Source organism: Salvelinus fontinalis, chromosome 7 (assembly GCF_029448725.1).
Source record: "Salvelinus fontinalis isolate EN_2023a chromosome 7, ASM2944872v1, whole genome shotgun sequence".
Lineage (NCBI taxonomy): Eukaryota > Metazoa > Chordata > Actinopteri > Salmoniformes > Salmonidae > Salvelinus > Salvelinus fontinalis.
Genome location: NC_074671.1, coordinates 26,679,386 through 26,694,213, shown reverse-complemented (window position 1 = coordinate 26,694,213; position 14,828 = coordinate 26,679,386). Strand labels below are relative to the sequence as shown.

At 40.1% G+C, this 14,828-nt stretch overlaps 1 protein-coding gene across 1 annotated transcript in view; it reads left to right on the top strand.

Annotated features, from left to right (window-relative positions):
* gpr158a (G protein-coupled receptor 158a) overlaps positions 1-13,383 on the top strand; it is a 106,237-nt gene extending 92,854 nt beyond the window's left edge. The window contains exons 8-11 of the mRNA XM_055928921.1: positions 2,069-2,207; positions 5,569-5,674; positions 5,768-5,914; positions 8,355-13,383. Coding sequence (XP_055784896.1) covers positions 2,069-2,207; positions 5,569-5,674; positions 5,768-5,914; positions 8,355-10,241 — 2,279 coding nt within the window. The 3' untranslated portion in view covers positions 10,242-13,383. The remainder of the gene's footprint in view (positions 1-2,068; positions 2,208-5,568; positions 5,675-5,767; positions 5,915-8,354) is intronic.
* Positions 13,384-14,828: the final 1,445 nt, after the last annotated feature.

The window sequence follows — 14,828 nt, the reverse complement described above, 5'->3', positions numbered from 1 at the left end:
AAACAAGGACATTTCTAAGTGACCCCAAACTTTTGAATGGTAATATATATATATATATATATATACACTGCTCAAAAAAATAAAGGGAACACTTAAACAACACAATGTAACTCCAAGTCAATCACACTTCTGTGAAATCAAACTGTCCACTTAGGAAGCAACACTGATTGACAATAAATTTCACATGCTGTTGTGCAAATGGAATAGACAAAAGGTGGAAATTATAGGCAATTAGCAAGACACCCCCCAAAACAGGAGTGATTCTGCAGGTGGGGACCACAGACCACTTCTCAGTTCCTATGCTTCCTGGCTGATGTTTTGGTCACTTTTGAATGCTGGCGGTGCTCTCACTCTAGTGGTAGCATGAGACGGAGTCTACAACCCACCCAAGTGGCTCAGGTAGTGCAGTTCATCCAGGATGGCACATCAATGCGAACTGAGGCAAAAAGGTTTGCTGTGTCTGTCAGCGTAGTGTCCAGAGCATGCAGGCGCTACCAGGAGACAGGCCAGTACATCAGGAGACGTGGAGGAGGCCGTAGGAGGGCAACAACCCAGCAGCAGGACCGCTACCTCCGCCTTTGTGCAAGGAGGTGCACTGCCAGCTGCCTTAACTGTTTCCACTGCCATGTGGAAACAGTTAAGGGGTGGGAATACTTTCTGAAGGCACTGTAATAGTCAAAGCATAATCTAAAAGCGGGTGAGCTGATTCAACTCTTTTATGGACATTTTCTTGTGTTTGTGGTGAAAAACTGAGCGGGCCGAGCATAACACATCAACCCTGTTACCCATAGATAGACAGACTAGAAATGTTTTAAAACACATACATTTTTTTGTGAAGCTGTACATTCAATTGCCCCTCCCTGTTGCACACAACAAGCTTGCATTCCCTCTATAACAAGGGGATTCCTGACTGATTTAAGATTAAATCATCAACCCTGTTACAGTCTGTGACTTTATTTGGCACTTATTAGACACTTACTATGGTCATTTTTTTTATTTTACTTATTAAGTTGAACATGTGCTTGTTATGACAGAATGTTAAAATAAGGTGAGTTACACTACCCTAAAGGGACTGATTTCGCGGAACGACTCAACTATAGAGTAGGACACACAGGGCGGCCATTTTGTATTGTTGTTTATTGATGTAGACCTAAATATCTACCTAGGGCTATGGTAGATTACACCCTGTCAGAGCTCTTGATGGATCTTAGTCCTTAGATAAACATAACAAATGGCATTTTGAGTGAGCTATGGCACTCAATAATGTTTATCCTGCTGTTTAAGGCACATACTGTAGGCCTCTGTCAGACCTTGGAGCACTTCCATTCATGCAGACAAGCAACGTGAATGTTAAAATGGTGACAACTATTCATGGAAACGGCAGACGTCTATTGCTGTCAAGCCGGCTAAGCTACACCCAGAAAACAAGGGGGATTGGGGAAGATTTATAAAACCTTGGACAAGTCATGGAGTGTCTAGAGAATACAGTCAGAGCAGGTTTGCATTTTCATTGCATTTATTGAACATGTCATTTTTCAACATGCCAGTGTTAGACAATCTATATTGCCCTGAGTCCATGAAATCAGTCAACTGTGGAGTGCATGGGTGGTCGATGTTGATAGTAATACTGCTAAGGTGAGGAGGGGGGCATTTAAGGGTGAAACCTCCCATTCCTTTGCATTCGAAGCATGATGAACAGGCTTTGTATGTATTGCTTGTTGTTACTCTTATGTCTTTGCCCCTGGGTATATCAAGTATTCAATCTATCTATTTTTAAAGGGACAATCAGCAGTTGCTACGTTTAGAAGAATATACCTTATCAATGTCTCATGAGTTTAGTTAACTGTTGTATCCCACCAGAACTCAAATGATAAGCTTGTTTCTGTGAATTTGACTGTGGTTACATTTCTCCAGCCCCATAACTCAGCTTTTTACCGAAACAGGGGCGGGGAGGGGGCTTTGTTATTATTGCTACTGCCGATTTACGCTTTAATGCCTCTCCTACAGTAGCTATGTAGCTCCCATTGTGTTGAAGTTCTCCACGTCCTTCTTCATGTTTGTCCCACAGCGGAGTTCCTGTTCCTGCTGTGGGGAGTGTATCTGTGTTACACCGTGAGGACGGTGCCGTCGGCCTTCCATGAGCCCCGTTACATGGCCATCGCCCTCCACAACGAGCTCGTCCTGTCTGCCATCTTCCACGTTATTAGGTAAAGATTCCAACCTGTGGTGGGGAGAGATATGACAGTATGGATGTGTATTTATTTTTCTCATATTGAGCTATATTTAGAGATAAGTATATGCATTGAATATTATACATCATGGACTTTAATATGTTTTATATGTAAACAATCTGACACTTGTCACTCACTGTTGGCTAGCCTATTGCTGTCCACCAATTTGCAGTGATATTCAATGAGCCACAAGTATCTCTATAGTATCTCTCACAAGTATCTCTCTTTAGTATCTCTATGCGTTTCAAAGGGGAGTTTTGTTATTGTATCCAAGACTATGAATAGGCCCTCTGCTTTCCGTGTAGCCTATGTATCAAGTACTAAACATCCTAAATTAGATGTCGCACCGTTTCAGCTGACACCACCAAACCCATTCCCAGTTGTAATCCTACTTATTGAGAGCTCAGCTACATCAGATTATTCAGTCATTAGGCACATCAACATGATTTATGTTTTGACACACCATAGATATTCAGAGCTATTGGCAAGATCATTTCAGGCAGACATTACAGAACAAATGCCCGCCAATGTTTCCCACAAATAGGATGGGAAGGCATGGAGGTTTACCTTTTAACCGGTCTGTTATATTTGTCCTGTGGAAATGGGTTTTTTGCATATCCCAACTCCCCGTGAGACACCCTGGTAGAGTGTGGTCAATGACAGCCATTATCAACGGCAACCCTGAAACAATTAGGGTTAAGTGCATTGCTCAAGGGCACATCAACATATTTTTCACCTTGTCAGCTCAAGGATTTAAACTAGTGACTTTTCAGTTGCTGGCCCAACACTCTAAGAGCTAGGCTACCTGTAGTAGCTGGAAATTTGACAGCCAGCGTGTGTTTATGGCGGTGTTCGACTTCTGTTATGGCATTGGGATTGTTTCAGCAGCTAAAAGCAAGACGAGGCCCAACGTAAATGGAAAAATGTGTCTTGTCTGTTTGGGAAATGCTGAGAGCTTGTCACCAGGGAGTATCGCATGGGATTGTTAGAGCTAACACAATCTATGGCTGTTACTCATAGAACCTGCATGTGGTCCCACTGTGGCCAGTTAAGTCAAGGAGACTTCCTGTAGCATCTGTAGGGGCAATTAGCGAACTCTCTGTTCTAAGTGTTCAGATCATTATTTGTGATTATTTCATAATCCACACATTTACTCTCAGCTCTACCGATGATTTTATTGACTGTTTTCTTAATGAGGTGTTTTGGGAAACACTCTTGAAAATGTGCCACCCGTTCTCTCTAGACTTTAGCCTCCCCTCATGGTTTTTAGCTACCACTACTTTAACTGTACATTAAATAACCATTCACCAACTCCTGCCAAGTAATGAGCCTGTTGGATGCCATTTACTGGGATGTAGGCTTTCAAGTGGTTTTAAATTACTGTGTGACAGGACATGAGTCCTAATCACTCTACCTGGTCTCAGAGCATTTGGTATTATTCTGTACGTAAATCCGCGACACTCCATTTAGTATGATATGTTACATTTTGTATGATTTGTATTAACTTGTGGATATCCATCATCCTTTCGTATGATATGTTACTAATTTGATAAATTTACCATATGTTACGAATTTGAAAAACGTTTGATATGTTACGAATTCAAATTTGTTGTGGCTAATGTTAGCTAGGTGGCTAACGCTAACGTTGGCTAGGTTAGGGGTTAGCGGGCTAACGTTAGCTAGGTTAGGGGTTAGCTAGGTTAGGGGTTAGGGTTAATGTTAGGAGTTTGGTTAAATGTTTAAGACTAGGGGTAGGTGAAGGTTAGCTAAAAGGGTTAAGGTTGGGGTTAGGGGAAGGATTATCTAATATGCTAAGTAGTTTACATTTTTTTGTTTTTGCCTTAAGTAACCTTATGTAACCATACCAAACTTAACATACAGTATCATACTCATTTCAGTGTCCCGGATTTACATGTACTATGTTATGTCTAATGAGACCAAGCTGAATTACAACACTGTAGCTACTGTAATTAAAGCAATATTCCACAATTACATTTTTGTCACTCTGGAAACTGTTAATATGTTTTCTCCTTGATCGTCAGTCCAGAAGTCAGTCGAAAATAGATGTGCACTGGATTTGTAATCAATGTTGTTGCTACCTCAAAATGCCTTTTTTAATACAGTTCAGCAAGGAACCCACCGGGCACAGATATAACTTCAAGCTCTATTCAATGTTGGTTCCACGTCGTTTCATTGAAATGACATGGAAACAACGTTGATTCAACCAGTGTGTGCCCGGTGGGAAGTTATCAAGCTGCTTCTTCTAAATCAGAGCGAATCAGTGTCCTATACTGTAACAATCCAAGGTGAAGACAATCTCCCTGATGGGAAATGGATTACTGAGGCAGTAATCAGCATGGATAAACCACTCCAAGCAGTGGAATGAAATATGTTCACGCCCAGACAGAGTTTGGTTTAAAATGAACATCTTATATCCTGTCTATGTCTCTCACACTGTCTGTGTCTGTGAGGTTTACTGCAGCACAAAAATACATTTCTTATTGATACAGTACACAAAAACCGCTGTCATTCACTTAAATTCTGCAACATGCATTATGTGTTTAGTGTGATGCTTAGAATCAGCAGTTTTGTCTGTCACGCAAAAATGTTCCTGACAATTAATTTTTGGTTATGGGTTAGGTTTACAGCTAGAAAGAAATAACACTGCCTGCCACAATCTATTAAATATTACATGTATGGATCAGCTATCGAATAAAAACATGCTAACGGTGACATTGTGTACTGTAGCTAACAGGACCAATTTCTTCTCTGCAAACTGTCAGTGAGGCAGATGCCAGCCCTCTGTGGATTTCTCAATGAGCTCTATGATTAATGACTCTGCATAGCATTATTCAAATGGGAATCTCATCTGTAACCCAACACAAGCTCTGCTAAATATAGAACCGGGTCCTACTGTATGTCTTGTAATGTGTTTTTTATTACAGTTATGTTTTTGTACATTTTCACAGTCAAGTAAATAACTTTTTTTTGCTTGCCATCTCTTTTTCTTTTTCTCTCTCTCGCTCTCTCTCGCTCTCTCTCTCTCTCTCTCTCTCTCTCTCTCTCTCTCTGTGGTTCTCTCTCTCACTGACTCACTAATTCACTCTCTCTTTATCTTTATCTCTCTTTATCTCACTCACTAATTCCCTCTCCCTCTCATTCTCTCTCTCTGTCTATCGTTCTCTCTCTCGCTATTTCTCTTGCTCTCTTTCTAAATTTCTCTCTCTTTCTCTCTATTTCTCTCTCTGTTTCTCTCTCTCTTTCTCTCTCTCTCTCTGTTTCTCTCTCTCTCTCTCTATCTCTCTCTCTCTCTCTTTCTCTCTTTCTCTCTGTACAGGTTTACTCTTGCACCTGAGCTCCACCCAGACTGGATGCTGCTGCTATGGTTTGCTCATACCCACCTGACTGTAACTGTCACTCTGGGGCTAATGATTGTCCCCAAGGTAAACCTCTCATTCTGAGCATAGCATTACTTTGCTATTATACATCGAAACCAAATCAAACTAAGTCATTGCACTCTCTTTTGTTGACTACAGTTTCTGTTTCATGGTACTCACATGAGAGATGATATTGCCTCTGAGGCCTATGAGGATGAATTGGACATGGGTCGCTCTGGATCTTACCTCAACAGCAGCATAACATCAGCCTGGAGCGAACACAGTCTGGATCCGGAAGACATCCGGGTAAACAACTTTCCCTTTCCATTTTTTAAATAAATTCTCTCATTCAATTGCATAACCTTGTTGGTACAGTACGTTTTGAATCCTTGTCCTCTGACTGTGGCAAAAATAAAGATTTTGGTCTAGCAACAGTCTTTGGGAAAAACGTATCAATGTGAGCAGAGGTTTCCGTTTGTTTGTTAGAGTTGAAGAATTCTCTTGCCAAAGACTTGAGCACATTGTCCAAGTCTATTTATCAGAGCAAGAGATAAGATCTCCTAAAATCCTGCTTGAGAGAGCAGTCAATACATTAAATTCAAGACCAATGCTCAAAGGCTGTTCAGACCTAACAATAAAGCACACTCCAGTTTCCTTATTTAAAGCGGCAATATGTAACCTTTTTTGGCGACCTGATCAAATGCACATAGAAGTTGAGTTATAGATCTGTCATTCGCATTGAAACCAAGTCTAAGAAGCGGTAGATCTATTATATGCGCGCTATTTCTATGCTACCCATACTTAGGTTTAATTTTTGCATCTTTTCGGTTTTGTATACCAACTTTAAATAGCTGGGAAAAAATGGTTATGGAAAATATGTTTCACAGCAGTTTAGATGGTACAATGATTCTCTAAACAATGACTGCTTGTTTTTTCACATAAACTGAAATTAGATGAACTATTACAGTTTTACCAACCAGGAAATGGCGGAGCGATTTCTGTCTATTGCATCTTTAATACTGTCCAAAACCTGTCTTTTATTTATGTCAAAGAGCTTGTTATACACTGTAGTACATCGTTGAAGCACTGTTCGCAGTTTAAGCACTGTTCGTGTTTCAAATTCAAATGTGCATGTTCTGTATGCAATTGATGCATCGTTAAAACACTTAAAACACTGCATCGCTATCGGGAAACCGGGCCCAGATCACTTTTAGTCTTATTAACTTATGGCTGCAATCCCGTCACCGGGGTCGATATGACAGCAGCCAGTGACAGTGCAGGGCGCCAAATTCAAAAAACAGAAATCTCATAATTAAAATTCCTCAGACATTCATGTGTCTTATATCATTTTAAAGGTAATCTTGTTGTTAATCCCACCAAAGTGTCCGATTTCAAATAGGCTTTTCAGCGAAAGCACTACAAACGATTATGTTAGGTCACCATCAAACCACAATAAGCACAGCCATTTTTCCAGCGAAAGATAGCTTTCACAAAAACCAGAAATAGAGATAAAATTAATCACTAACCTTTGATTATCCTCATCAGATGACACTCATAGGACTTCATGTTACACAATACATGCATGTTTTGTTTGATAAAGTTCATATTTATATAAAAAAATCTGAGTTTACATTGGCGCGTTAGATTCACTAGTTGCAAAAACATCAAGTGATTTTGCATAGCCACATCGTTTCAACATAAATACTCATCATAAATGTAGATGATAATACAAGGTATACACATGGTATTATAGATATACCTCTCCTTAATGCAACTGCTGTGTCAGATTTCAAAAAAACTTTACGGAAAAATTAACCATCCAATAATCTGAGACGGAGCTCAGATCAATAGCCAAATTTGCCGCCATGTTGGACTCAACAGAAACCAGAAAATACATGATAAATGTTTCCTTACCTTTGATGAACTTCATCAGAATGCAGTCCTAGGAATCCCAGGTCCACAATAAATGCTTGATTTGTTCGATAATGTCCGTTATTTATGTCCAATTAGCTACTTTTGAATTGTTTACCAAACTCCCTAACCAAAGTCTCAAAGCATGTCCACTATAACGTGACGAAATGTCCAAAAGTTAAAGCGGCAATATTACAGTTACAGTCAGTAGAAACGTGTCAAACGATGTACTGAATCAATCTTTAGAATGTTTTTAACATACATCTTGAATAACGTTCCAACCGGAGAATTACATCGACTTCAATTGACCGATGGAACAGAGCTCACGCTCACGTGAACGCGCCAGTTCAATGCGTGGGCACCTCATGGAAGTGATTACTCATTCCTGTCTCCTTTGGCCCCAATTCACATTGGAGTCATCAGACAAAGTTCTATTGACTGTTGACATCTAGTGGAAGCCGTAGGAAGTGAAAACACATCCATATCTCTCTGTATTTTCAATGAGAGCTTGGTTGAAAATCTGGCACCCCCAGAAAATATCCAAACAGGAAGTGGAACTTCTTAGGTTTTTGCCTTGCATATGATTTCTGTTATACTCACAGACATAATTCAAACAGTTTTAGAAAATTCAGAGTGTTTTCTATCCAATACTAATAATAATATGCATATATTAGCAACTATGACATAGGAGTAGGCCGTTTACTCTGGGCACTTCTGTGCCCCTTTCATCCAAGCTACTCAATACTGCCCCTTCAGCCATAAGAAGTTCATTCATTTTAATAGCTCAATTTTTTTGTCTTGTTCTTGTCATTATGTGTTTTCCATAAATGTCCAGGAGGAGCTGAAGAAACTGTACTCCCAGTTGGAGATCTACAAGAGGAAGAAGATGTTGGCCAACAACCCTCACCTACAGAAGAAGCGCAGCTCCAAGAAGGGTCTGGGTCGTTCCTTGATGAGACGCATTACGGAGATCCCAGAGACGGTACACCGGCAGTGCAGCCGTGAAGACAAGGAAGGGGGCGATCATGGGAGCAATCGCAACAGCATCTGCGTCTTGAGGAAGAACCCCTTCGAACCCTCTCATCCGGGGAAGCCTGCCAAAGAGGAGTCCCTGAAGAGCAAGGTCTTCACCCTGAAGAAGTCGCACAGTAGCTACGACCATGTCCGCGACCAGAGCGACGACTCCAGCAGCTCTGCTACTGACAAGATGGAGGTTATGACCACTGAGGAATCCCTTATAGACACCCTGATAGGCAAAAAGCTGGTCAAGAAGAAGTCCAATGAGAAGATAGATGCTGTGAGCGAATTGACTGAGAACGTTCCCTTGGTCTGCAAGTCGGCCAGTGCTCATAACCTGACACAAGACAAGAAGCCCATCCACCCAAGAACGTCCATGCTACAGAAGTCACTGAGTGTCATTGCCAGCGCCAAAGAGAAGACCTTGGGCTTGACAGGAGGGAAGACACAAACTGTTGAAGACAGCAGCAAGAAGGTCCAACAGAACGCTAAAGAAACCAAGGGAAGTCCAGAATCAGAAGACGATTGCTATCCTCACATGATCGGTAGCCAGTCGGTGGAGTACAAGCAGACTGCAGCGAAAACTGGGATCATGAAGCAGCAGGTGAGTGGCAGCCAGCCATCCATCTGCTCCGACCCATCGAAGGCCAAGGAAATACAAGACCTCACAGAGGTGTGTCCTTGGGAGGTAGAGGACCTGCCAACACCTTCTGAGAACAAGGTCCAGAAACATGTCTCCATAGCACCCGAGGAAACCACCACAGTCCATGGAAATGGAACCAGGGGAGTCAAGCCCCAACAGCAAAAGCAGAAAGGTAGTGACCAGTCCTCCACAAGCTCCCGGCATTCTAAAGACATCCAGCGAGCAGACATATGCCCTTGGGAGGATGGAGGTGAGAGCAAAGCCCCAGTGGAGGGATCCAAGCCGCAATTCTCCAGTCAGGTTCCTCAACCTGCTAAGAATATCCAGTCTAACCAGCCTCCACCTGCAGCAGAGAGCTCTAAAAAGAAGGTTGACGTATGCCCTTGGGTCTTTGAAGAGGAGCCTGCCAAGATGGCTGAGGTAGCTTGTTCACCTGACAAGACTAGGCACAACAAGTGCACTACTCTAGTGGAGAGCAAAGGGAAAGGTGCTCTGTCAGAACCACCCTACAAATCACCAAGCAGCTCTCTCCTCCAGCCGGTTACAAAGGTTGACGTCTGTCCCTGGGATTATGACACCCCAGCGATATCTCCCAATTCTGAGAAAACTCCTAGTCCTACTACAGTTTCCAAAACAAAGGAATTCCCCTCCAAAAAGAAGGGCACACCTTTCACAAGAACTTTTGAGAAGGAGAAAGAGAAGGCAAAATACACTGACGATGACAACTTTAGAGCGAAAGCCAAGGACAAAAGTAAATCCACAGAGAAACATATGAGCCAATCCAAAATGACGGAGGTGTGCCCTTGGGACGTGGAAAGTAGTCAGGAAGTGCCAATGGTAGAAAAACGGAAAAGTGCAAATGTTGGAGCAGTTAAAGGGAAGCCGGTTGAAGTCTGTCCGTGGGATTATGAGGATGCATCAGAGAAAAAAGGAACAGACAAGGGTACTTCTGCAGCGAAACAGAGTAATCCAAATCCCAAAGGGGGGGTTGTAAGTGGCGGGAAAAAGGCTGATGTATGTCCTTGGGACTTTGACGACAGTACTGCAGGGAAAAAGGCCTGACATAAATCAACATTTATGGACAACTGGAAATGTAGTTGTTGTTGTATACATTGTTTTCCACTTTAGAGTCCTCAAATATAGACTTTTACCATGAATATGGTGACTTCGACGAAAATATCAAGTTGCACAAGTTGCCTTCCTTTCCAATATTTTCCCCTGTTTTGTCTTTTTTTGTGTGAAAATGTATAAACTTACAAAAACAAAGCAACAAAATCATATTAAGCATTCCAGATTCTTACAGAGTATTCTGAATGATAAATCTTAGTCGTACAATTATGCAACTTCTAATTCACTTTATGTGCAATGTTGAATAGACATTTCTCATATTCTTTATGAGTGGACATTTCAGTGGACATTTGCATTTTGTTTTTTTGGTCATAAAAAGCCCTCCACACACTAACATGGCACACTTAGAATACAAGGTTAATCGATATTATGTAAATAGATGTTCTCCTGCAGGTTTTATTAACCGAAATGTACTAGTTGTTGAGCATGAACTACCATGTCTATGTTTAAAGTCAGAGTGGCTTGTTGAACAAATAATAGAATGCCAAAGATATAGGGAACATCTTTAACAAAATAGTGGAAGAACTCACAAGAATCGTGTCATGACAAACAACTTAATAACTTTTGTGTGCCCAGACCAAGGCGCTGCTAGTGAGGGAATCAGCTTATAGCACTTTAGCGAAAACCTTAGGGAAAATGTTTTTCATCACCTACTTTATTCAGCCTCATGGTTTTAGCAAGTCACCACGTGTACATTCATGTATAAATTGCTGAGTTTTTAGATTTCCTTTAGTTCTCAGCAATGTCTAATGCTTCCAAGTCTGCAGAAATGTATTACTGTATGTGCCTAACTAACTAGAACTGTCTTCTTTCAGTCTGTATAAAGTCCTGAGTGGAACAGGGATTGTTCTTCAGCATTCTGTGAAGGTGTATTATATAAACAGCATGCGCAGTGAGGTAACGAGAGGGGTGGGATCCCAATGGTTTGTCAACTGAAGCAAATAATAATGAATTTATGTTATTAATACTTCAGCATGTTTTTTTTTCACTTTTAGAAAAGCATTAGCTCATCCTTTTAAGCTTTTGCATTCCCAAAAGCACATTGAGAGTTGAAATGATACAATGGGGAGAGGCATTATGGCATTAATGTGTGTCGAATTGTTCCTCTTTCTGGAAAGAATATATACCTGTATTTGTGATCGTTTTAGCATTTTTTTACATACAGTATATTTCTAGTGTTTGAAGTATAATGCTCGTTTTATTGTCTTAAGACTTTTGCTTAACACTGTCTCTACACATTCTTGGCAGAATAAATTCACACCTGGTTTTCATTATTCATACTCAAAAGTATTATTCATTATTCACACTTTTTTTTTCACACTTTTAGCTTCAATTCTTTGAGCAAGCAAAAAAATAATTTTGCTTTCATGCATCAATTAAAGATGAACGTTTACAGGAATATCTGACATCACAGTAATCATTTCTTGTAGTTTAGTAACCACTCTGGTTCTTAGCAACATCTGATGAAAAGTAATGGAATGGAAATAATATATCAACATAACATTAATGTAACAGTGTACTCATAAATTAGATGGTATTTTGGACTGCGTTGAATGTTGTCGTTGGTAATGATTCCTGTACAGCCATCCTAGTTGTTTGTTACAGTTAGCATGGATTACTGTAGGGTATGATCGCTGTACATGTGATCATGTGATTAGGTAATCAAATTTCTGCTTCATTCAAATTATTACATTATCTTATTTTTGCTTGGTAACTTAACACTCGAACAAGTAGATTTAACTTGTTTTCAAAAGCAAAATAATTCTCAAAGAATGCTTTTAATGCTTTTATTATCTCTTTATAATATTTCACTTGATTTTGTTTAACAGCCAAACAGGTACAGCATATCATAATATAGCTACTCCACATCCAGACTCTATAAAACATGATTTAGATGTCTCCCTCTACAGAGAATTATATCTACCATTGACCTCATGGGCCACGTCTGAAATATGTCAAACCCAGACTATCAGCCTTAGAGCATGAGATTGAGATTTGTCACAGGCTTTGCTTAATGGGCAGCTGGAATAGTGTCTGAAAGGAAATGTCACCCTGCCTAGTTTGATTGTAATGGTTTGATGGACCTTGATGATATTTATGAACTAGCCGTATCAACCATCACATACATTGTAATATCTGCTCTTAAATGCCAACTTCAGACAATCCCAGGGACCTAGCCTGCCCCTAGCCAACAGTATCCCCTCAAACACTGATCATATGAACCCATTGGCTCTTGAGCATATGATACCTGGTCATTTCAGCCATAGTAAGATCACTACAAACAACTCTCGATGCTAAAAGGATATTATGTTTTATACCATTCATAATTGGGTGTCTTCATACCTCTCAAATGGCGTGAAAGTGCTGTTAAGTACCAATAACAAAAATGAACATCACACAGGTCTTAACAGTCACATTAGATACACATAACCTTCAATGATATGTGTATCAGTACCTTGTGGCAGTTGAATCAGCTCATGGATTTGTAACAAAGTGTATCAATCTGTCTATTTTGTCAGTCTCTCTGGAAATGGTCGTTGTATTGCAGTATGTCCTACATACTTCGGTTCTTGATCATAATTATGACTAAAGACCCATTGTTACCTGTAACCTTTTCAACATGAATATTGTGTCCTGTTACTATTCTTCGATCTCATGATTTTACTTTTTAACCATGGGTGATTTCCGTCCGTAAGCTTGTTTGATTTAACCTGACTTCTCTTGTGACCAAACCAAGTCACTGATTGGGAAATACTACTACTACTACTCAATGCTGTAACGTTGTAACTATTGCTCTCGTGGCTTCTGCATGATGTCAAGAAATTCGTACGACCAATGTTTCACTGCCCTTGATAGAACAAAAAAAAAACGGTATCTTTTATGGACTGTTACAAGTTGTTTAGTGAGTGATACTGTACCATTACCCACTGTATTATGTGCTTGTTATACTTATTGCTCTATGACAAGCTTATAGCATCCATATATGGGAATATTTGGTAGATTTATATTGTGTTATATTGTGATAGCATGTACATAAAAATACCTCCTCTGCAATAAATATTTATATGAAACTCAACTGTGTGATTGGTGTTTTACAGGTAAGAATGGTCTGATATCGTAGGCTATACGTGTATCTGTTGACAGCTTACTTAGGCTAAAGCCATATTTTCTGATGGAATAATAGAAGACTGAAAAGCAAACTTCAAGGTATTTCTCAACTAAACAAGGACATTTTTCAAACATTTTGTTTTGCTCTCAGTGTGTATTTTACCTATCTTGAATGACAAAATCTTGTCAAAGATAACAAGATGTAGAAGTGAAATAACTGACATTCAAAATCTCCAATTGGGAGTCTCTGGGCTGAAAAGAAACCAGAGGGAAAACGAACATACCAAGAGTTCCTTATGTCCAGCCATTTTATACTGAGTTAATGGAATTATGCATTTAACCTGTGTTAGAGAAATTGAGTGGAGATCCTAATTAGACGTAGCCTACTTGTCAACTGTATAATGTGAGTGAAGCGTGCTTAATTCTTAAGACTGAACAGGTGGCTGCCATAATTTAAATGTGTTAGAAATTAATAGAAGCAAATTCTTGAGTTTATACGCACATTCTCAATAGCTCTCAAAATATTTCAACAGGTGCTCCACCTTCAAAGCATCCACGGAACCTATTTCAGCTAAATCCCCACACAGTATGATGATGAAGCCACACTGGGATTTGATAATTACAGTATCTCAGCCTTTTTCCTCCCACCACCATTGTGTGCATACAATACACTAGCAGTGGCTCCAGTCTAAGATGGACACAGGACACTCCCAGGGCGCATTGTGCCGGGCCAGTAATTTTCCCTCCCTGTCTCAGGTTACTTTACTGTCTCTGAATCCCGACTTTGAGAAATGCAGCCCTTTAAAAGCATTGTCCACCATAACCACTTTAGGATATTCGTATGCATGTCCTGGCTGCTTTCCTGCAATGCTTTTATGGGATGTGGTCTTTTAAGCCTTATTTATACCTGGTTCTATTATGTGTCCTGTGTCCTGATCTTGTCCAGATACTGATTGTGCACACATTTTCAGACGTGTCTACACATTGTATTAAAATGTGTTTCTTATCTGTCCACTGTGTCCTCGATGTGACCAGATTTGCTGGTTCCTCCCTGTATGCAAGTAATTTGACATATATTATTTCAAAATAATATTTATTATCACACATATTGATGCCACAAGTCAATTATTTCACATATAATTGATGAACATTGGTGCAAACTGTCAAGGATTTTACAGGGTGGAATAATGAGGATTTAAATGGTTTCACTGTCCAGAGCCATCCACACTTGTGTGCCTGACTACCTTTAGTTGTGGGCACGAAGATCTGATCACAATCAAATCAAAATGTGTTTTTTGATTGCCTACACCTGTCTAAAAACGTGGGCACAATAAGAATGTAGACACGATCAGGACAAAGGACACGTTAGGACCATGTTAGGACCATGTATAAACAGGGCTTTATACAGAGATC